General features: G+C 34.5%; 1 protein-coding gene across 1 annotated transcript; it reads right to left on the minus strand.

The window, feature by feature from the left end:
• Window positions 1-176: 176 nt before the first annotated feature.
• LOC124535246 (lopap) lies at window positions 177-24,343 on the minus strand. The gene is made up of 5 exons (XM_047111377.1): window positions 24,041-24,343; window positions 10,303-10,411; window positions 9,441-9,587; window positions 6,558-6,729; window positions 177-532 (listed from the first exon to the last, which is right to left on the minus strand). The coding sequence occupies exons 1-5, from the start codon at window positions 24,158-24,160 to the stop codon at window positions 379-381; spliced, it is 702 nt and encodes a 233-aa protein (XP_046967333.1). The 5' UTR covers window positions 24,161-24,343; the 3' UTR covers window positions 177-378.

The following is a 24,343-nucleotide window of genomic DNA, read 5'->3' on the forward strand; positions in this document are numbered from 1 at the left end:
TATTCTGAATAAAATTACGAAGTTTCGTATTATTAACAAAATTGAATTGTAAGTAAATTTAATTTATAAGTAAATTACAACTGATTGAGATGTATCCTTGAAAATTAAAATAAGTTACAACTTGCAACCCATGGCTTAGACTTTTAACTTATAAAATAAAAAAAAACTATAATAAATAATAAATTAAGGATAATTTATTAACCACAAAGCTTTGACAATCTATTATTGAAATGAAAAAAAAATGTGATTAATTTTAAATCATGCTTAAACTGTATACCTATATAATGAAGATAATAAAACATAACAATTTTGTATGTAAATATTTTAATGTTGAAATGCCTTCAATATAATGTGGAATTTAAATAATATCATTTCCATTCAATGTCCGAAGGCGACTTTGTAGGTGACGCCGGGTCTCTTCGGCGCCTTACTGTCAACCTCCACGAGGATGGGCGAGTAGTCAAACTTCGCTGGTTTGTTCTGACAATCTTCGTGCTGGATGGGAAACACGTATTTGACATCTACGTCGTATCTGAAACGCAACATGATCATTTATAATTTAAACAGTTGATGTTTGTATCTGCGTCTATATTGCAATTTTATATCGAATTTCTGACACAATTTTCTCAGGCATTTATTAGTATAAATAATCTCTTTATATTTAAGAACGCTAGCTAGTTTAGTTAAATGCACCAAGCACACGTTAGGCTGCCTGGTCAACCATCGCCAGCAGGTAATTCTCGCTAAATAATTAATTAAAACCAAAACACTCAGCTACTATTTTATAATATTGTTTTTAAATAATATTCTTTTGTTAATTGACAAAAGGTTAATTCAAACGAAATTAGTTTACGTTTACTTGTGTAAAATTGTTTTGATTTAATTTCTTATTCATTTCAGCCTCGGCGGCTCAACTCAAGGGAAACCAGTAAACTAACGTAGGACATATTATAGCCCACAATTCTGTCAAACTAGGCGCTTCTCTTTTTTTACTATCATAATCCGATTGCCGACTAAATCAACACTGCCACAAAGAATTCCGGCGTAGAACCATCGGATTTACGTGCTTTCTGAAGTCAGCACCACTTCCATTGTATAGATATACCAATAGTAAATTATTAGCTCGACGTGGGGTTGGAACCTAGGACCTCTGGATCTACCACCTTATACCTAGCCATTAAACCAACGAGGTAGGCATTGTTACATCTTATGCGTATACGTGTACAATACGATGTTTTAAATGATTCCTTATGGTTATTTTAAAGACATGAAGGTTAATATTTTAAAATAATATTCCGTGGATAAACACGTACTAATAGATAAAGGCATCAGTTTTACGGCCTATGCATGCCTCATTAATAAATAAAACCGGCCGAGTCCCTTACGTAATAAACCTACCTGAATGTAGCTTCTTGTGACCCTGTACATGTTATTGTTAGTTAAATACTTGATTTCATTTACTGAATTGTCATTTTGAATTTTTTGAAATATTAAGTTCGAAATTTGAAACCAATTTACATTTTTTTTGAATGAACATACATTATTCGTGTCTATAAATTTCGCTTGTTACGTGAATAAAACGCTATTAAAACGACAGCTTCCGAATTTGGCATTTCGCCATTTGCAAGCCGGAGTCGAGTTAAGCATCAAATAAAACTAAATGTATTTACAATGGTTTGTAGGATTTGCGTGATTACTGATATTTAGAATAACAATTAGATTTAATAATGTACTTTATTTTTTTTTTATAATAAATATGAGACAACATCACATACATTAATCTGATCCCAATGTAAGTAGTTGAAGCACTTGTGTTATGGAAATCAGAAGTAACGACGGTACCACAAACACCCAGACCCAAGACAACATAGAAAACTAATGGTAATCTACATCGACTCGGCCGGGAATCGAACCCGGGACCTCAGAGTGGCGTACCCATGGCGTACCCAGAACCGATGTACTATGTTAACCGATATACTGTATTTGAGTAGGCTCTTACAAGCAAGAAATGACCTATTACGTCAATTAAGTTAATCAATAGCCTAAGCAGATTGTCATCATCATCATCATCATCATCAACAGCCTATTTTTGTCCACTGTTGGACATAGGCCTCTCCCAGTGCACGCCACTGTGGTCTTTCTCCGGCTACTCGCATCCAGCTCCTGCCTGCCGCCTTGCGTATATCGTCACTCCACCGTGCCTGAGGACGTCCTACACTACGTTTGCCGAGACGCGGTCTCCACTTTAGAACACGTTTTCCCCAACGGTTGTCGGTTCTACGACAAATATGACCAGCCCACTGCCACTTCAGCTTACTAATCCGGTGGGCTATGTCGATGACTTTGGTTCTTTGACGGATCACCTCATTTCTGATGCGATCCCTCAAAGAAACGCCGAGCATAGCCCTTTCCATAGCACGCTGAGCGACTTTAAGTTGGTGGACCAGCCTTGTCGTGAGTGTCCACGTTTCGGCTCCGTATGTCATGACGGGTAGGACGCACTGATTGAAGACTTTCGTCTTAAGGGGATGTAAGGGGGCGCAAACTACACCTTAGTGCCCCAAGCCAACCTCACCTGCCCGTGGTGCATCCTGCCGACCAGCAAACGAGGCTCTGGCGACCGACTGATGGCGGTATAACCATCAACATAATAGGCGTAGCTAAATACCACAGGCCGGTGACGGGCAGCAGCGTCACCGGTGCGAGAAGCTACGCCCTGCGATCGCCAACCCGCCTGCCCAGCGTGGCGATTATGGGCACAACCTCCACATACAGCACACACGCAAGCCACGGCCCCCAGTTCCCGGCAGCCCCGCTATTCCTCGTCATGGTGGCGACGATGGTAACGGCGGGACGGGGGGTGCTAAGAATCACCGGGCTACGGGAGGCCACCATAACCGACTGACCCTTGCGACGTACAACGGACGCACGCTACGGCTTGACTCGCATCTAGCGCAACTTGAGGTAGAACTTGGGAAAATTAGGTGGCACATATTAGGGCTATGTGAAGTCCGTAGAGAGGGAGAGGACACCGTAACCCTCGAATCAGGCCACCTAATGTACTTCCGAGAGGGAGACCAACAATCCCAAGGTGGCGTTGGGTTTCTGGTAAATAAGTCCCTAGTTGACAACGTGGTGGAAATCTCCAGTGTGTCGAACAGGGTAGCGTACCTCATTATAAAGCTCACCGAGAGGTACAGCCTCAAGGTGGTGCAAGCGTACGCACCGACCTCGACACACTCGGATGATGAAGTGGAAGAATTATTCGATGACATATCGAGGGCCCTCCACTTCACCACGAAAACCCACTACAACGTTGTCATGGGGGACTTCAACGCTAAAGTGGGAGTACAGAACTGCAGCGAATCGGTAGTAGGACCCCATGGACTTGGAAGCAGGAATCATAGGGGGCAAATGCTTGTCAACTTCCTCGAACGGGAGGGGCTCTTCTTGATGAACTCCTTCTTCAAGAAGCAGCCGCAAAGGAAGTGGACGTGGCAAAGCCCCGACACTATGACGAAAAACGAGATCGACTTCATAATGACGGACAAGAGGCATATATTCAGAGACGTCTCAGTGATTAACAGGTTCAATACCGGTAGTGATCACCGACTCCTCCGAGGCTCTCTGAATATCAATTTTAAGGCCGAGCGCGCCCGTCTGATGAAGTCCACGCTCCGACCAAAGCTGCTCCAAACCATTGCGGGATCTGAAACATTCCAGTCAGTCCTGGAGAACCGATTCGCTGCCGTGGAAACCACAACGGACGTAAACCAGAACCTCGAAAATGTAGTTCGAATTCTCAGGGAAGAAGGCACGAGATATTGTGGCATGCAGCGTAAGGGCAGGAAGTTGAACCTTTCGGAAGAGACTTTGGGGCTCATGAAGAAACGACGTGAAAACCCACCTGTCACTTCGTCAGAGAAACGGCAATTAAACCAAGAGATCAGCAGGCGCGTACGACACGACCTCCGGTGCTCCAATACTCTTGCAATAAAAAGAGCTATTGAGCAGAATCGGGGGTCTAAGGTGTTCGTACAATCTCTTGGAAGGAGCCACCTGACGAAGTTGACCACAGCAAGTGGAGAAGTCGCTTCTTCTAAGCCGGCAGTACTTTCGGAAGTAGAGGACTTCTACGGCCGGTTATACGCATCGCATGCATCTCGACCTGATCCCGAAAATGAGGATCCTAGAGCTACATTAACACGCCATTTCTCCGAAGACCTGCCTGAAGTCAGTATTGGCGAAATCGAGACTGCTCTTGGACAGCTTAAAAATGGAAAAGCCCCTGGAGAGGACGGCGTTACCACAGAGCTATTAAAAGCGGGAGGTAAACCGGTACTTAGGGAACTTCAGACGCTTTTTAACTCTGTCCTCTTCGAAGGGAGAACTCCGGAGGCGTGGAGTAGGAGTGTGGTCGTCCTGTTCTTCAAAAAGGGAGACAAAACCCTGCTGAAGAACTATCGTCCCATATCCCTACTGAGCCATGTCTATAAGCTGTTTTCAAGAGTGATCACGAACCGTCTTGCGCGAAGATTCGACGAATTCCAACCCCCGGAGCAGGCCGGGTTTCGGACCGGATACGGCACCATAGACCACATCCATACAGTGCGGCAGATTATACAGAAGTCCCATGAGTATAATCGGCCCCTGTGTCTTGCATTCGTGGACTATGAGAAGGCCTTTGACTCGGTTGAAATCTGGGCTGTTCTGGAGTCCCTGCAGCGTTGCCAAGTTGATTGGCGATACATCCAAGTGATGAGATGTCTCTACGAAGCTGCCACCATGTCCGTCCGAGTACAGAATCAGCAAACAAATCCCATACCATTGCATCGAGGAGTGAGACAAGGGGACGTTATTTCCCCCAAATTGTTCACTAATGCAATGGAGGATATGTTCAAGACGCTGAACTGGAAAGGACGTGGCATTAACATCAATGGCGAATACATCTCTCACTTGAGATTCGCAGACGACATCGTCATCGTGGCAGAAACGCTGCAGGACCTACAACAAATGCTGAACGAGCTGGCTGATTCTTCTATGCGTATCGGCCTACGGATGAACTTGGATAAAACCAAGGTCATGTTCAATGAACATGTTCTACCGGAACCGACTACGTTACACGGTACCGTTCTCGAAGTTGTTCAAAAATATGTCTACCTCGGGCAGACTCTGCGATTAGGTAGAAACAACCTTGAGGACGAGGTGAATAGAAGAATTCAGCTGGGTTGGGCAGCGTTTGGGAAGTTACGTCGAATCCTAACATCGTCGATCCCACAAGCAGATTGTACATTAATATATTCTGTATTGCTGTTTCTTGAGCTAATAGACTATCTGATAATAAATAGTCATCATCACCCAAAGACTGTCAGTGTCTATGGTGACTGCAATTAGAATACACCATTTCTTATGACGTTAAATTAATGAATTTGAAAATCGAATCCTAAATAATTTGGCCGCTAAAAGTAAGTGTAGAAAATACTGCACCTACTTCATAAAACAACAAAACATATTACATAATATATTTTTACCAGCGGAATGTTTTCTTGAAAATCAACCAATAAGTGTAGCTTTGTTATTGAATTAATACGTTTGACATTAAACTGAATGACAATAAACTAAATGATCTACTGTAATTTGAATAGTCTCATAAATTCCCTGTAAGCAATAAAGGAAGTTTTAAATTGGCTTTAGTTCTTATACAGGTAAAGACAAGACTCATTTGAGCCAAAATTAGTTAAGCCCTTTTTAACATTCACGCTAATTGGTTAATGATGCAAATACCTAAATTTGTTCAAAAATTCTTTCATTTCTTTTCTTCACTTTATACCATCAGTTCTAATATTACATACAAATGTCCGATGCTAAATGATGGATTTCTATTATACAATCTAATACCATTAACTTCCCGAGAATATTCTACATCCATCAATCATATCCTCATTATGAGCCCTTCGTCAGATAATAATTGGATTTTTAATCACATCTGGGCGATGCATAATTATAATACGAATTTATTTTGACAGTTCGCTGTCTTGTTAAATTTTACTTCTATCTTAAAATATTTTAATATTCATCGAATTATGAAAAAAAGCAAATAATCAATGTCGATGTTACACTATAAATATTAAACACATAATAGGTATAATAAAAATAATGTATTTGAAATAAATGATTTCTGATAAGAAAATTGAAAACATAGCCAAAATGTGATTTAAAAAAAATGTGAAAATTTTTACTCAAAATAGAAGTATATACACTTGCTTATTGATAGTCAAAAATCTACCACCGGTTCGGAATTTAACACCTCAGACCTCACAGACTCAGCGGGATGTAATTTTTTTATATATAAAAGCAAAATTTATAGTATCATCTAATCTTACTCTTAAGCGTGATAGCTTGCACAAGCTATTGCAAAGCATAGTCTGATGATATGGAAATACGACACAATCCAATAACTTATTATAGGTAACCCCTATTTATTATAATAGTTCCAAACCTATTTATCTACGATATCGATATTATTACGATCAATGAGATAATTATTAGTAATATACCTTGGCAACTTATCCCTCAAATATGCCATAACATTTTTAGGCAAGGTAGTCTTCCTGGAGAGCACGAACGCGCTGAGATATCTTGCACCTTCACGCTGCTCAGCGCAGTGGAGTAACAGCATCCAAGTTTTGTATTCCGTGTCCAGTACATATGTGTTGTAGATGCCATCATCTAGAAAAATAATTTAAGAATAATATTACTCATTATGTATATATACTAATATTATAAATTCAAAAGTAAACTTGCGTATCTGTTGTTGTTTCTCAGTCACATTGAACTAAACTAAATGAAATGTGATATTAAGCAACTTTGAACGAGAGCCGAAGGAGAACCCTGCCTGGGTTTGAACCCGCAAACATAAGCACCACCGAATATTCAGGTGCTCAATTGTTGTTTATAATTCATCTCGTGGTCTGTGGTCACAGAAAACATTGTTAGGGAAACCTGCGTATGTCTTATTTCAACATGTGTATTTCACCAACCAGCATTGGAGCGGCGTGGTGGTATATGCCCCAAAACTTCTCCTCATGGGGCATTAGCCTAGCGGTGGGATATTTATAGGCTGTTAATTTTGTAAGATTAAATATGCCTATGTCCTTCGTTGGTACGAAAGGACATAGACATATTTTGGTGTCTCAAAAATGCAAGTGAAACTTTGTGCGATAACAAGTATATTATAAATGTATCTAAAACTGTTTTCATCCTTTTTCTTTTCCTATACCTACTTATGTCACAGGACCTAAGTGCATAATACAACTACATTGAAAAACATGGAATCCCTACTTTATAAGTTATAAATTGAAGAGAAATGATTCAACGACCTACACTATTATAGAATACATAAAAAATTAAACTTTTAATCAGTTAATTTAAAATATTTATATGTGGAACCACTTATATCTGGAAATATATTTATGCCAATCGAGTCTAAGCCTTCAATAACATATGGTAATTGGAACCGATTATCGAATTGTGAAATCGATTTCATTGTAATCTGAAACTCATGAAGAAACAAGTATCATATCCTTCTTGCTTCACGGCAATGCCTTCATGTAAGGCCACACCTTTACAAATACAATATTGACTTATGATTGTTAATTGTTTAAAGTCAGTTTCATTTTCCAGTTTAGGAATGATTGATATAAAATATTTTTAAATGTTTTGTGTTAATGTTAATTTAATGATTGGTATTCAATATTTTTAAATGCTTTAATAACAAGTTCCGATTGACTATTTGATGTGCAGTGGCATTTATTGGATTGGAATATCATAATATATAAACGGATTGAATAATCTTTACGTGTTTATTGCTAAGTTACACTACACTACCAACATTAAAATAGTATATATCCCCAACTTTAACATGCAATTTCTCTTACAAAGTAATTAATTAATAAATCTTATTATAACGTTGCACCGTGTTAAGCATAACAAGCTAGTGCAAGCAATTTTTAAGCGGTATTCAATTCGATACTCCTTGCCATAAAAGATTTCAATTGTCGAATTCCGGTCATATACTATATTCGTATCGTGCATTTCTTACCTAAATTACTATTACAATTTTTTTGAGAAATCTTATTTTAGGGAGTGAGAAACATAAGTTGTTCGCCTGAGAGTTCAGAAATCTGTCATTGTCAGTGTGGGCCACGTCTCCCAAGAAGACGACAAGATTGATTTCCAGCGAAGATCTTCTGATGTTTAGTATAAAATATAAAACGTCAAAATTTTTAATATAAAATGTAAAAAACGGCACGGGCATCTGGGAGCCTAAGGATGTAGTAAATTAAATTAAAAAAAAAATCTACTTATGCTGTACGCTTTTTTTTTTAGCTAGGCGGATGAGCATCTGATAGTAAGTGGTCACTACCACCAAGCCAGTAGCCAATGGCGTTGAAAGAGATAGTAACCATTCCTTCCATCGGTAATGCGCCACCATCCTTGGGAACAAAGAAGTTATGCCCCTCGTACCTGTGTTTTTAATGACCCACTCATATTTCGGACCGGAACTCAAAACTTCTCAGTACCGCTGATAGCTGTAGAATAGATGATGGATGGTACCTACTCAGTCGACGTATTACCAAGTTCAAAGCCCTATTAAAATGTGCAAAGAGTAGTGGAAAAAGCTCTAAGTCTCCATAATTAAGAGGCAAGAAGGCTCAGGCCGTACTCACTGACTGTTAACTGTACTTCAAAAATATAAATAGTATGACAAACAAATATCTAATGATTAAATTGTATGAAGATGGACTTAGAGCTTCACCAGCTGATAACCAGAAAATAATAAGATTTGGATGAAACGAAAAATCAAAGAGAAATATTGCTTAGAAAACTCTTTTAAAATCTATTTTTTTACTTATCTGTGGTAGTGTTCGCTTGTAGCTTGTAATTTATTTCCACAGGTTAATTTAAATCCTAGACAAGTATTTAGACGGATGAATAAGCTTATATGCAAATTTGTTTATAGAATTGCTAATTACATCACAACAATGGGAACGTGCTGCGTAATAAATGTTTGCGTAAACGGTAATCTTTCTCTTATATATTAGGTGTCATTGGTAGTCATATTTTGGAATTTTCGAAAATTGGTACTAAATTAATTAATAATACATACACAATATAGAAGACAATAATAATTTTATAGGTTTCTAAAGTGGTGTCGTAAATAAACACTTTTTTTTGGTTAGGTTGCAAATGCTTAACCCTACGAGATAGATCAAAATAACGAAGTACAGTATTGTATACCTTACAAAGGTATTCAATAAAGACCACGGTGGTAGACTTTCTGAAGTCATTCTGTATATAATAGTATCAGCATTGCACCCATGCGAGAACGGCGTGGGTCGCTAGTTGAAATATATATAGAACATCATAGCGCTACTTACAAGTTATTTCAGAATGAGTCCAATGAGCTGGTTCGTTCAGATCAACTTTCCAAGTGATGTTTCCTAGCAGATTTTCACCGAGAGGGTCGTCAGCAAAGCGGTAAGTGAAGTTCATCGTCACTCCTGGCGTCCACTCTATGGAACCGTCTGAAAAACATGCAAATTATAATACTTGCACAGACCTTAATAATCACAGTTTTTATAATTACTATTTATATATTATAATAGGTACTATTAATTTAATCTATTGTTTATTATAGAAAAGTTTTAAAAAATACTATAACTTTAAGTTAAAATTACATCCATCGTTTATTAAATTTCGAAGTACTTTCATCCAGTAGGTGTTGTTCTAGGTTGAAGAAGATTGAGATATTCATATTGAAGAAGACTGTATCAGTACAGTGAGTCGAGATGGCCCAGTGGTTAGAACGCGTGCATCTTAACCGATGATTGCGGGTTCAAACCCAGGCAAGCACCGCAGATTAATGTGCTTAATTTGTCTTTATAATTCATCTCGTGATAAGCGGTGAAGGAAAACATCGCGAGGAAACCTGCATGTGACAAATTTCATAGAAATTCTGCCACATGTGTATTCCACCAACCCGCATTGGAATAGCGTGGTGGAATATGTTCCAAACCTTCTCCCCAAAGGGAGAGGAGGCCTTTAGCCCAGCAGTGGGAATTTACAGGCTGTTGTTGTTGTTGTTGTATAAGTACATCAATAATGACAAAAACTTTTCGGGCACAAATATATTGGAATCGAATTTAAGAATGAAATATTTACAGTAATAATAAATAATTTACAATAATTTGGTGTAAACAGCTTCTTAAAGATATAATTTACAGAAAATTGTAATGTTACCTTCAGCTTGAACATGATCATCTTCCGTGAAAACAGCCCTCATACAGCTGTAAGAAAGCGCTTCTTCAGCGCTAGCATAGTATTCCACTACGTACCAATCGCCCAGCATCTGAAATCATAGTATTTGTAGATCATTATTATTATTATTCGAAGTATTCAATTAAGTGAAATATTTTTAAGCGCCTTAAAATATTTTATAGTTATCACGGAATGCACAATTTTTGCTTATCATTAGCTTAAGGCGTCAAAACACGCTTCAACTTAATAACATAAAAAAAATAATGAATACAGTCATGACCACTTTATTATTAGGTAAAATTTTTGAAGTTGAACTTTACAATAAAAAACAGGAACGAAGTCGGAAATTGTCTGGAATCATATCTTTAAAAAGTTTGAGGGCCCATAATAATTAAGGGAAATAATGCCTCAGAGCTGGATTGTTGACTCATAATCAGTTATGAGTCAACAAAATATAAAAGAAAATGTAGACATTTTACTTTTGTAAACTTGTAAACTATAGAAGTAATGAAAAAACTGTTTTTACAGTTCGTGCGTATTGAAATAATGATTAAAACAGTGTAACAATCGAAAAATATATAAAAAACACATGGCGACTGTTGCAGGAGCAACGACGTTATATACAGTCAGACTGTGTTACTTGATGCATGTAGTAAATTTATCAAAATATTTATTATGATATTCATTTGTAATGTCTGAAATGCTTCTAAGGTGTATTTCAGTTTATATTAAACAAAATACTGTGGTCAAATGATTAATGAATGTTGAAAACGTGGAAACATTTAGTTCGCCAAACATTTTTGGGTGTATTTTTTTTTTATTTAGACGTTTCGAATTTTTTCGTTATCCAAATAATTCTTAACTTAGGTTAATTATAATATTCGGCAGCGTTCTAGCCATAAGACAAAGAGAAGGATATAAAAATTTAAAAATCTAAATCAAAGCCTTACGCATGTTAGCTGACTATGTATTAATTTGCATACATTATACAAACCTACACCTACCTACCTCTCCTGCTTCAATGCTTGGAAATGTACTTTGAGAACTGCGTTTAATAATGACGTTTATATCATTACAGATAAAGGTTATTGTCGTGTGCAGTTAACATATTACAATGAGTCACATTGCAAAGAGAGTAATTTCACTTTCGAATAAAAGGATTATATTACTTATAACAGATTGCGCAAATTATGCTAAATGCATAATACATTACACGATAATAACTAAATGTTCCCGCAACTTAGGATGTGTCAATTTGTATATCCCAAAAATCTCGTAAACAATATTTTTTAGTAATAATTGTAATTTCTTTGGGTGGCTTATAAAAAATGTTTATGAGAATAATTTATTGAAATGTCGTAGATTTGATTTCTTTTGCAAACTTTTTAGGTACTTCAAGGAGTGTTATTGTGTTAAAAAAATAATGTCACCTTTGGACGCCATTATATTCCTGTCAGCACTGGTATATTATGTTAAAAGATTTACTGCTGATGCAAAGACACGAAAAATTAACCTACCATCACATAACAAAAGCTTCGCTCGCATTTCGGTTATCGAATCAAATCGTATTGAAATATAACTTAAAAAAAAATTTAATTTTAAATTATTTCATATAAAAAAAACATCAAATCCAGAAATAGAAACAGCAAACAGAGATAATAACTTTCACATTTATAATATGAATGAATAATTAATGAATGAAATACACTTTATTGTATCTACACCACATACAAAATTAAAGAAATCTTATCACCAAACACAATAAATAAGATAAAAATAAAACAAAAATAGTAATTAACTAATTATCAAAAACAAAAAAAAAATGTTGATTTCAATTGCGGTACAATGGGTGGACTTATGGATAATAAGCCATCTCTTTCAGAATATGTATTAGTAAAGATTTAAAAACATTTGTATTATATATTGATATCTGTGTTACTGTTACAGAAATCACGTTTAAGATCTAAAAATAAAAAGGAAAAGAGGAAAGGAAGCTTGAACTCCATTTTTATAACATTAAATTAATTCTAGTCAATCATAATTAATAAACTAATTAAAGCATTTTCCGTTACTAAAATTGCGTTATAAATTATTACATTTAGACCATTGGAGCGGATATATTAAAAGATATTTGAATAAACGCATAAGAAAAAACGGCGTGGTACGAGTAATACTTACTGGCAATAAATAACAAACTTGATGAACACGGTATGAAAGTTTTGATCATACATGCATTTATACGGATAATAACTGCTAATATTATTTAATTAAATAATAGTATTTTGATATCAAATCAAAATCAATGTTGTCACATATTTGGAAAATAGATATGTATAGTATGACACAAATTAGATGTAGCATCGGAAAATGCAATGGAATGAAAATAAAACCGATTACTGCCGATTTACACAACCAATAGAAATAGCTCCATATCGCGCCATTCGACGCTATTCGTCGCTATAGATTCACGCGTCAGAGAAAGCAAGTGCCTGTAAATCGACGTGTCAAATTGACAATTTGTGTAAAGATCATATTCGCATGACAAATAAATATTGATAATTTGGGATAGTGTACTCAATTCGGATGTGATCGGTTTTACGAATTTTGCCGATGCGACATCTAAGTTGTGTCATACTATAACCAAATATTATAAAACAAACCCCCCGACAGAGTCTATCAGTTTGTATTTTCGCGATAAAACTACTGCTTTTTAGATACACAATATATTAAGGTTAAAATATAATGACAGTTCTAAAATAGGTCAGAACAGAAGAATTAAAAAAATATAATTAAAAGGTCCACCCGTGTGAAGCCCGGACGAGTAACTAGTCAAATAATACTAATTATACATTTTAGTTTTTAGATAAATAAAGAAAATTTTCTTTGAAAAATTATACGAATATATCCGGTTAATATTTACCAAGATATTCCAACATAACTTATCTTTGCTATGCATTTATATAAACATGTCGTTAAATATAAATTAGCTGAACCAGTAATCTAACTATGCTAATGCTAAACTGTGCCGTTATACTGTTTAATATTAGCGGTGCGGGTTCTCACTTTGACATTATTTTCTAGGGTGGGATATCGAAACGTTACTTTGCATGGTAGTTTTCTTGGGATATATTAGTAACCTAGAGTGAAGACCGCGTCTCGGCAATCGTAGTGTAGGACATCCTCAGGGACGGCGGAGTGACGATTTACGTAAGGCGGCAGGCAGGAGCTGGATGCGAGTAACCGGAGAAAGACCACAGTGGCGTGCACTTGGAGAGGTCTATGTCTAGCAATGGGCAAGATCAGGCTGATGATAATGATGATGATGATATAAGTAACGGTATTGTCCCATTCCTTTCCGTCCGTTTTTTGAGGTTATTTAGACTTCACGGCGACTGACGCCGTTCTTTGATTAAGGGTGTCAAGTTATTTACCGACGCCCTATGCTCGGCGTTATTGCTCCTTTAGCACCACCGGGAGGACACGTGTGGGGTAAAAGGTTGCTCCCACGGACGCGAGCAACTCCATTATATATCAATGTTAATAAATAAATAATATCAAAACCTATCGTATAACACATTAATCATGTCACCAAAATTTTGTCCAGGACAGTATGCTGGCTGATTACCTACACATCTCCTTCACCTCTTACTCTCGGATCCGCTTGACTTACCTTTAACAGTTTATTCCAACCGCAAATGACAAATGCCAAATAAACAATTGACATCGAATTGTTGCGATAAAATTGTTCGAAAGATTGAATTTATGTAAGTATGGGCTAGTGAGTTTCCTGGGAAACTACGCGTTAAGTAAAAAAAAAAAATTTGGTATATCGAAACGAATGTCAGATTTTGTGTTTTGTTTACGTCTTTCATTTGTTGTTCTTATACAACCGTAGAACCGCTCTTTAACAGGAATGTAACAATTTTTCCTTTAGTTTTAAGGTTTTTTCTTGTTGTTAGAGCCTAATTACTACAGGAGCACAAATCTTCAATTTTCGTCAATATAATATATTTACTTGTTAGTCGGCGGCACTGCATGTTACACGATTTCCATCTGTTATAATTTGTGGTTAGTTGTCACGGAATGCTGAATATCTCGATCGTCGTTTGTTTTATGCACGGTTGATATTGGTCCGCTAGACGACGGAACTTAGTGAAAACTTATTATAATTGTGATTGTTATGTGCAATGTTCGGCAAAGAATAATCGCAAACTCGTGGAATGTTTGATCAACGAAATGCACCCAATTAGTGGAGTGAGATCTCTTATTTTTTAAAAGAATAAGTTATAAGGTCTTATTAATATTCCTATTTACCCCTCCTTTTAAATTTATCACTTGTGTTAGGAGACGATAGTAGCCCAAGGATCAGGATTGATCCTGCGAATTTTTACAGAGCTTCTTTCAATACAAGCATACTTTGACATTTGACTTATTTATTTAGTAGAACACCAAATATTTTTTTAATAAAGTGACTCATTTCTGCTTAATAGGCATCTTTGTAGTAATGAATTTATTATTTAGGAACACTTGGTGAAGTAAAGAGTATATTCTACAGTTCATTAAGCTTCTAGAAATTTAATCATGTTCTTTATTCCGTTAATATTATTACTATTGGCCCTGGAATAATCAATAACTCATTTCATGGAGGCGAGTACTAGACTCCATTTTTTTGACTTCTAGTTTGGTCCACAACGAAGATACATTTCGCAATTTCCCAGAAAACCATCGAGAAACCATATTTTAATCAAATATATTCTTTGATTAAACATATTTATTTATTTATTGTTTATTGTAAAAAGTTACACCATCGACTTATCACTAGACACTTAATATTATAACATTCGAGGTGATACATCTCATCATCAGGCTATTATTACTTGACTAGCTATACCTACCCGCTTTGCTGGGCATTAGTCGCAGGAAAATAAATTTTTAATTTTTCCTTTTGTAATTAATTACTGATCATTAACAATGTACCTACAAATAATAAAGAAACAAATAAAGAGAAAAAAACATGCGAGTCAACCAAAGAAGATAGACAAAGGCTGTCATGGGATTTTTTTTATGTAATTTCAAGGAGAATATTTCCGTAATACACAATTTCTATGTAGCTTTAACCATTAAGGTTGTACACGCGACGGAAGCTTAAAATATGGAGTAACTTCTCCTGTTTTTCCGACATTTCCCTTCACTGTTCTGCTCCTATTGACTGTAGCGTGATGAAAAGTATACTATAACCAGCTCAGGAGTATGAAATATAATTGTATCAAGTTTCGTTAAAATCCGTCGAGTAGTTTTTGTTCCTATAACGGTTATACGGACAGACAGACAGACAGACAAAAATTTTACTGATTGCATTTTTGCCATCAATATCGACCCCTTTTTAACATCTGATAGTTATTTTGGAAATATATTCCATGTTCAGAATTGACCTCCCTACAGATTTATTACAAGTGTAGATTTAAGAAATATGTAGATAAGACTGTATACTATTCGTAAAAATCTAGACAGCGTGATTTAGAAACACAAAAAAGCAAATCAACGCCATCTATAGTGACATACTTTTATTATCTACATGGACTTCTTAGCAAAGTAAGGCTATAATTTACCATAACGTTGATTACGATTACTTTGTATGTTTGCAGTCTAGTTAAATATCGTTCAAAGTTGACATGAATTCTGTGCAAAAATATTATTATATATTCGTTTATCAATAATTATAAAATCTATATACTTATCTTTAGGTATTTCATTTAATGGATGCACGACCATCAAAATGTATACTTACAATAATATCTGTTTCATTTCATCATATATTTTATAAAGTAGAGTAAATATCACGTCACGAAAATGTAAAAAAATGTATTGCAATTATAAGATTATACTTATAAGTAGAGTAAGATTAATCGTAGCGAGGTATTTTTTGCACTCAAACTGTGAAAAATAATTTCTAATTTTGATATGCATAAATTTTAAAATACCTATGTCAATCTAACGGTTATCTCGAAGTGGTCCATAATATATTAGCCATTTCACAATTAATCATTAAGAATTATGGCCACTCTCACTCTATGCCATATAATGGGGAGGCGAGGCCTCTAAGAAAATCTAGCCATATGCTAAAAGCTATCATCAATTTGAAAAAAAAAGAAAAGAGTGAACTGATTAAATTGGAGAAGGTTCTGGAATTAATTTCAATATTTATATGAATGCGAGTAGCCGTAGAAAGACCACAGTGGCGTGCACTTGGAGAGGCCTATGTCCAGCAGTGGACAAAAACGGGCTGATGATGAGATTTGATGTGATATGTGATGATTTATAACCACTATTGCAAAAGATAATGTTTCATTTAACATAACAACACGGAATGTCATTTATAAGTCTATTTAAGCGTTAATCGTTCGAGGATAGAATGAAGAGGCCTCTACGCTTAATTATCATATAAATAATAATTATGTAATCTCATCTGTCACGCACACTACAACATCTTGTTTGCGTCAACACTCTCACTAACGCACGTCAATGAATAACGCAGAAGGGAAGGAATAATGCAATAAAGAGACTATCTTCTCTATTTTATCTATGTATATCTGGATGACTTAAGATGTATATACAGAGAACATTTTTGGGGTATACGCATATATGATTAGGATACCGAGAATTATAATCAATTTACCATTTACCGAATTAAAAAAAATTATTACTACTAAATTAATAAATTAATCTTATTATTCGGGTTCCATCACATAAAAACAAATATTTTAAAAAACAGCATTGTAATTCTGTTTATTTGAAAAGAGAAACTATGCAAGTTTCTTGCTGGAGGCTGCTTTCCGAAACGGTAGTATTATTTAAATATCGACGAATGAAAAAACGCTTTATTGTGAAGTTTACTTGAATCAAATTCATTTTTATTTCATTTATGTCGTTGACCTTGCTCGTTTAGTCGTTAGCGATAAATATGCCTCGGAAACCGTACACTCCTTGCCAACTTGCGGACAAAAGTGTCATAGGCCCGTTTTTCTCCCCCCACAGTGATTTATTAGGTGACATATTTTAACGATAATGTAAAAAAATATCCAAAAAATATTTAGCAAAAATAAGGCGAAACCTTACGATTGTGTTATTTGATATTCATTTCTAATTTTCAAAATCTTTAAACGCGAAAATAGGTTAATAACAAAGAAATCGGAAGGTACTTTTAATTTTTAATTATTGTAAGTTTTTTTTGTAACGAAGAGGAAATATGTCTGAAATATGTGTTGGAAATTTAAGGTTTTAAGTTTATCTAGTAACGATTACCGAGGAAAAAAAGGCTCATTTAAGTTAAAAAGGTTTTTAGATTTTAGTTTATCTGGTAACGCTTACCACTTACACGCCAGAATGCATTGTAAGTTCTTACCGGTATGATTTCGGTCAGAGAGAAAAAACCTTTAATATTTATCAGGTCTATGGTTTGCTTTTGTTGTTTTTCAGAGTTATTTTCAAAAACATTGTTGCATCTTAAGTTTATCTTATATTATATGATATGAAAAGACATACGTTTAATTTTATAATCGATGTTTACTAAAACACGAACTATTTTGATGATAAATATCAATGCTTATTTTAGACTTATTTAGTTCTAAAATATCCTTTTTATTGAATGATATAGGTAATTTCATTTTCTCTTGTCATAAAATGAACGGTTTTTAATATTTCATTAAGGAATTCCACTGATGTTTCATTAGAAGATGTTTCGTAATTTAAAAGTTCGAACATCATTCTAGATTTTTAATGGAGCCTATCGGGTTTTAACATAATTAATTGCAATTTAAATGCGAAGCAAATAAAATTTTCACGCATTATAAAGGAGAAATGAGCATTTCGTACCTACTCATTTTTTTAATATATTTAGCAAATTAAAAATGGCTATTTAATAATATGAGTTATGTGTTGAGTGATGTCATTATTTCCTAATTAAAAACATTCAAGAAAAAGTTTAACATTTCTTAATATGTAGTTGACACTATTTTCTCTAACAAAATAAGACTACGAATTTATCAAAAAATAAGAAGCATAAAGACAGCAACATTATTGTTATAAATAAATTATATTGGAAACAGACACCTTAAAAATATCCATTATTATTTAAATATATTCAAATATCGAATGATGGCTAAAAACAGACCTAATCAGTACCAACTGATGTATTGTAAATAAATTGGTTAAAATCAAACATTTTCTTAAACCATTCATTACTCTGTATCAGCGGATTTAATTGTTTTTTTCGGTTATTTATATAAATATAACTTGGGATAGAGAGCTATATATTATGCATTTTTACATAAAAAAAATCTTCTATTAATAATAAATTAAATTTTTGGAATGTTTGTATAACATATATTTTCTTGGTGGTAGGGCTTTGTGCAAGCCTGCCTGAGTAGGTACCACCCACTCATCAGATATTCTACCGCTAAACAACAGTACGCAGTATTGTTGTGTTCCGGTTTTAAAGTTGAGTGAGCCAGTGTAACTACAGACACAAGGAACATAGACATCTTAGTTCCTAAGGTTGGTGGCGCATAGACGATGTAAGGAATAGTTAATATTTCTTACAGCGTCATTGTCTATGGGTGATGGTGACCACTTAGCATCAGGTGGCCCATATGCTCGTCCGCCAACCTATTCCATAAAAAAATATATATCAGTTGTAAAAAATCTATCCCATCATTATATATATTTCAAGCGTATACTCGTTTAAGAGTCGAGATGGCCCAGTGGTTAGAACGCGTGCATCTTAACCGATGATTGCGGGTTCAAACCCAAGCAAGCACCGCTGATTCATGTGCTTTATTTGTCTTTATAATTCATCTCGTACTCAGCGGTGAAGGAAAACATCGGGAGGAAACCTGCATGTGACAAATTTCATAGAAATTCTGCCACATGTGTATTCCACCAACCCGCATTGAAACAGCGTGGTGGAATATGTTTCAAACCTTTTCCTCAAAGGGAGAGGAGGCCTTTAGCCCAGCAGTGGGAATTTACAGGCTGTTGTTGTTGTTGTTGTATACTCGTTTACTTAACATAATATATAACATTGTCATACAATTTAAGCATAGTGCGTAACAAAAAGTCGTTATCAATCACACGTCCGGCGCCTACACAAAAACTGATTTCCAACGGCTTGTTTAAAAAAATGAAATATTTATGCTTAGAATGTTCTAGATCAATTAAATACTTTAAAAATAAATTATGCTAGAATAACCAACATGGAAATACTTTTTTGTATGCCTTGAGCGTATTTACGATGGCCGTTAAGTACCTATTAATAAAAGCTTACAATTACTTATATTCTTTATTTTTCTGTAATACAGTAAACGAAAAAATACTTTTGTCTCTTCGTTCCAAACGTACTTAGTGAGAAACTGTTAATGTTATGCTTTAACACACGTTAATAAAATATGGTTTGAGTATCAAAGTTCTTTTTAATAGAAATGTTCCGTTGAAAAAGTTCCGTTCGACCAGCAAACAGTGTAGACGTGTGTTACATTTTTATTTAAATTTTTAATTTTCCGATATTCAATAGTAACTCATAAGCCCAGTGAATAAATCTCAATTTTAATTAAAAGTGCCTTTCGACTAAAGACTGTTTAATCCTGAGTTTTGTGCTCTTAAACAAAAGCATCGCAAGCGCAGCACCCCGCACACCTCGGGTAAAAGAGAGCGTTGCATTTTTCATCTCACCTAATTAGCCAAGTGTGAGTTCCTATTCGGCTTATCTACTGTACCGATGATGCATACAGACAAAGGAGCGAGTACGTCACGAATATCGTCATGTCTACTAACTGGAGGTGGCTCCCAACCAGACTTAGCGAAACTCAATGTTGATGCATTCGATCCTAATAATATTACACAGCGTAAGCGTAAACAACCGGATTGCGAATGTAAATATGAGATGCACGAGCTACGCAAGGAAATGTCAAGTATTAGTGCACTTTTGCAAAAATTTATTGACTGTCATGAACAAAATATATCAGATATAAAAAGTCAAATTGAAGAAATTAAAACTTCAACTACTAATATATCATTTGAACAAAATCAGATTAACCATAAACTTTCGGAACTTGAAAGTAAGATACTTAGTAATGAAGCAACTATGAAAGCTCAAGAATCCGAAATTTCTCATCTTAAAAATATGACGTCAATAACGGCTTCCTCTTCAGCGAATTTATATAATAATGAAAAAATTATTCGAGAATTACAAGAACGCAATTTGAGAGAAAAAAATATCATTTTAGTAGGTTTACCGGAACAGACTTCTGGTGACTGGAGTAAACGACAGTCCTTGGACGAATCAGCCGTCAACAATCTTCTTACAAATATAAATAGTGATTATCCAAAATTGATTACTAAAATTTTTCGTATTGGAAAATATATTCCAAATAAAAATCGGAGATTGAAGGTTTGTTTTAACAGTCGTGATACAGCTATAGAAATCTTGAAGAATAAAAATAAAATACCTAACAAAGAAATTAAAGTATTCTCCGATCAAACACCCGCTCAACAAAAATTTTTGAGTGAATTAACAGAAGAACTCGAGCGTCGAAAACAGAAAGGTGAAGAAAATCTAATTATAAAATATTACAAAGGTATGCCTAAAATAATTTCTACATCAAAAAACCCACAGTAACTCAAATCTCATCCATATTTAAGGGATCTATTGAAAATGTCACATATCAAATACCTAACAATTATCGAAGCCTACACACAGATAAATCAAGATTAAATCTATTTTACGTAAATATTAGAAGCTTATGCAAACCTGGTAAAATGGATGAGTTAAGATGTATAATTCAGTCTATACCCTCTAAGGTACACATCATTCTACTTACGGAGACATGGATTAAATCCGAGGAACAAGCCATACTATTAAAACTTCCCAATTACACGCACTATTACAACTATAGATCTGACAAAATTGGGGGTGGTGTATCAGCCTATGTACACAATGACTTAAATCATAGACAAACGGAATCATCATACATAAACGGCAATAATTATTTGTGGATTTTACTTGAAAAATACTCTCTGGAAATAGGAGTTATTTACAATCCTGGTGACACAAATTTTAACTCCTTTTTGGATGATTATTATTTTCAATTACAACAACGAAAAAGAGCAATAGTAATTGGTGATTTCAATATTGACCTTCTTAATATAAACAGAAAAGCTAAATCGTACAAAAAACTTTTACAAGAGTGTGACCATCAAATACTTAATGATATAGATGAACGTTTCTGTACTAGGGAAACGGCAAACACAAAATCGATAATAGACCATGTATCAACAAATCTTAGAACAAATAATTTTCATATGGCTTTACTGGATTCAGATATATCAGATCATAAGCAAATCTATCTTGAAATAAAAAAATACAATCCACCACCCAAAAAACGTATTAATTATGAAGCTGTAGACTACGATAAATTGGAAAATTCTCTAAAAAAAGACATAAATATCCCCACTGAAAGTTTTAGTATATTTTACCAACTAGTAACTTCACATGTCATCGCAAGCAAGATAACTAAAACTAAAACTCTTAACCTCCCAAAGGAAGATTGGATAAATAATGAAATTATGCATGATATATACAATAAAAATGAACTATGGATGAAACTCAAAAACAACACAAAAGATGATGCTTTAAAAACTAATTTTATAATGGCAAGAGATAAAACCGCAAGCAATATAAAAGCAGCTAAGGAAATGTATTACAGTAAGGAATTTGAAAAGTGTCAAAGGAAGCCTAAAAAAATGTGGACATTAATTAACGACTTAGCAAGTAATAAAACAAAAGAACAAAGTTCTGCTCCCCCAAAACTTATAGTTAACACAGTAAGTATAACAGATCCAACAGAAGTTTGTGACACATTTAATGACTTTTTTTCTACTATAGGGTCAACTCTTGCGAATGATATTCCTCTAAAACTACAAAACAATAAAACACAGACTTTACCTCGTATAAACCATACTAATAAACTATCTTTTTTAGAACCTTGTAGTGTAGATGAAATCAACAAAATTATACAAAATCTCGATTCAAATTCTAGCGTTGGTATTGATGAAATTAACACGAAAACTATTAAACGAATTAAGAACTTAATTATTTCTAGTTTAAATTCATGCTTTAACATATTACTGTTGGAGGGTAACTTTCCCGATATTCTTAAAATCGCTAAAGTTAGCCCAATTTATAAGTCAGGTATAAAGACTGACCCAAGTAATTATCGTCCAATCTCGGTATTGCCAGTGATGTCCAAGATCCTTGAAAAAATTTTATATACAAGGTTATTAAATTATTTAGATTCAATTGATTTTTTGTACAATAAACAATACGGATTTAGACCCAGATCGAATACACTTTCGGCCACAATTGACTTAACGACTAAAATAAGATGTAGTATAGATAACAAAAATATAGTTCTTGGAATATTTATCGACCTAAAAAAAGCCTTTGACACCGTTAGTCATTCAATTCTCTTAGAAAAACTCGAATGTATTGGTGTCACTGGCAATGCCTTGAATATGTTTCGATCTTACCTCACTAATCGACATCAAATTGTTAAAATTAATAAGTACCAAAGTAAACCTGCAATTATTAACTATGGAGTGCCCCAAGGCTCAATTTTAGGACCTTTGCTCTTTTTAATATACATTAATAATATTCATCAATTGGACTTGCATGGTGAACTCACTCTTTATGCTGATGACACATGCTTGTTTTATTTCGGATCCTCAATTAATGATATTATACGTCAAGCGCAAGCAGATCTCAATAATCTTTATATGTGGTTCCAATCAAATCTGCTCACTATTAATATTAATAAAACATGCTATATGATCTTCAAAGCGAAAAATAAAAAAATACAGCTTCATACACCTCTTACAATAAATAATATACCTTTGCAAGAGAAAAAGCAAGAAAAATATCTAGGATTAAGACTTGATACATATTTAACATGGAATACACATATAGAACATATTACAAACAAACTCTCTAGCCTAATCGGTTCATTGAGATCAACGGTTCGATGTTTACCTCGTCGAGTTCGCTTAATGATTTATAATAATTTAGTGAAACCACATCTTTTGTATCTCATCGAAATATGGGGTGTGGCATCAAAAAGCAATATAGCCCAGCTTCAAATTGCTCAAAATAAAATAATTAAATTACTTTTTCATTACCCTTATTTAACACCTTCAGATAAAGTTTATAAAGAAACCAAATTAATGAATATTAAGCAATTATACAACTACACTACTTGTGTTCTTATACGTAAAATCTTAGACAAAAAAATACACACAGAAATATCTTTCGAAAGCAAAGGTCAATTACACAAATATGCAACTAGACGTGCTAGCCATCTAATACTGCCTAAAACTAGAACTAAGAGTGGAAAAAAGATGATTATTTTTGAGGGAGCAAAACTTTATAACAATTTACCTAAACAAGTAAAAACTCTAACAAATTTTTCTATTTTTAAATCTCGACTTTATAACCATATTCTGTATAACGATTCTCTGTTAAAATAATTAATTGAAACTGTTATCTCATCTGTTTTGCTGATCCGAACGAATTGTTATATTTATAAGTTAGAAATAAGTTCTCATGTAAATGACGTTGTCGTAATGAGAATAAAGTTCTTTAAACTGATGTTTAATGTATATATTATATTACCTGAGATAGATCAAAATGCGGCACAGCTCTCACTTCTGGGCATTTTCGTTTGTCAAAAATTCTTCCATTCACCAAACTGATCACCACGAGCACAATTATAAAGAAAAAAGCGCGACTCATCTTTTTTAAATTATTAGGCAGTCTATTGTAACGCCTTTGCCGATTTTAATCAAAAGAAATATTCCAATGAGCTCAGGAATAGGAATAAAAAAAAATATCGACTGTTAACGTGTTTATTCTATCACGGCAGTTGTTGACGTATTATTCATACGAGTGGTAATGATGGACTAACATAAGGGAATT

The sequence above is a fragment of the Vanessa cardui genome, chromosome 14 (assembly GCF_905220365.1).
Source record: "Vanessa cardui chromosome 14, ilVanCard2.1, whole genome shotgun sequence".
NCBI classification, from domain to species: Eukaryota; Metazoa; Arthropoda; class Insecta; order Lepidoptera; family Nymphalidae; genus Vanessa; species Vanessa cardui.

Bases quoted from the DNA above. Each gene is read 5' to 3' on its own strand.
- LOC124535246 (XM_047111377.1), bottom strand. From the start codon at position 24,160: ATGAGTCGCGCTTTTTTCTTTATAATTGTGCTCGTGGTGATCAGTTTG. The intron at 10,412-24,040 runs GTAATATAATAT...CTATGATTTCAG, and splicing joins CGCATTTTGATCTATCTCAG to ATGCTGGGCGATTGGTACGT. The intron at 533-6,557 runs GTATATTACTAA...GTTGCGTTTCAG, and splicing joins TTGAGGGATAAGTTGCCAAG to ATACGACGTAGATGTCAAAT.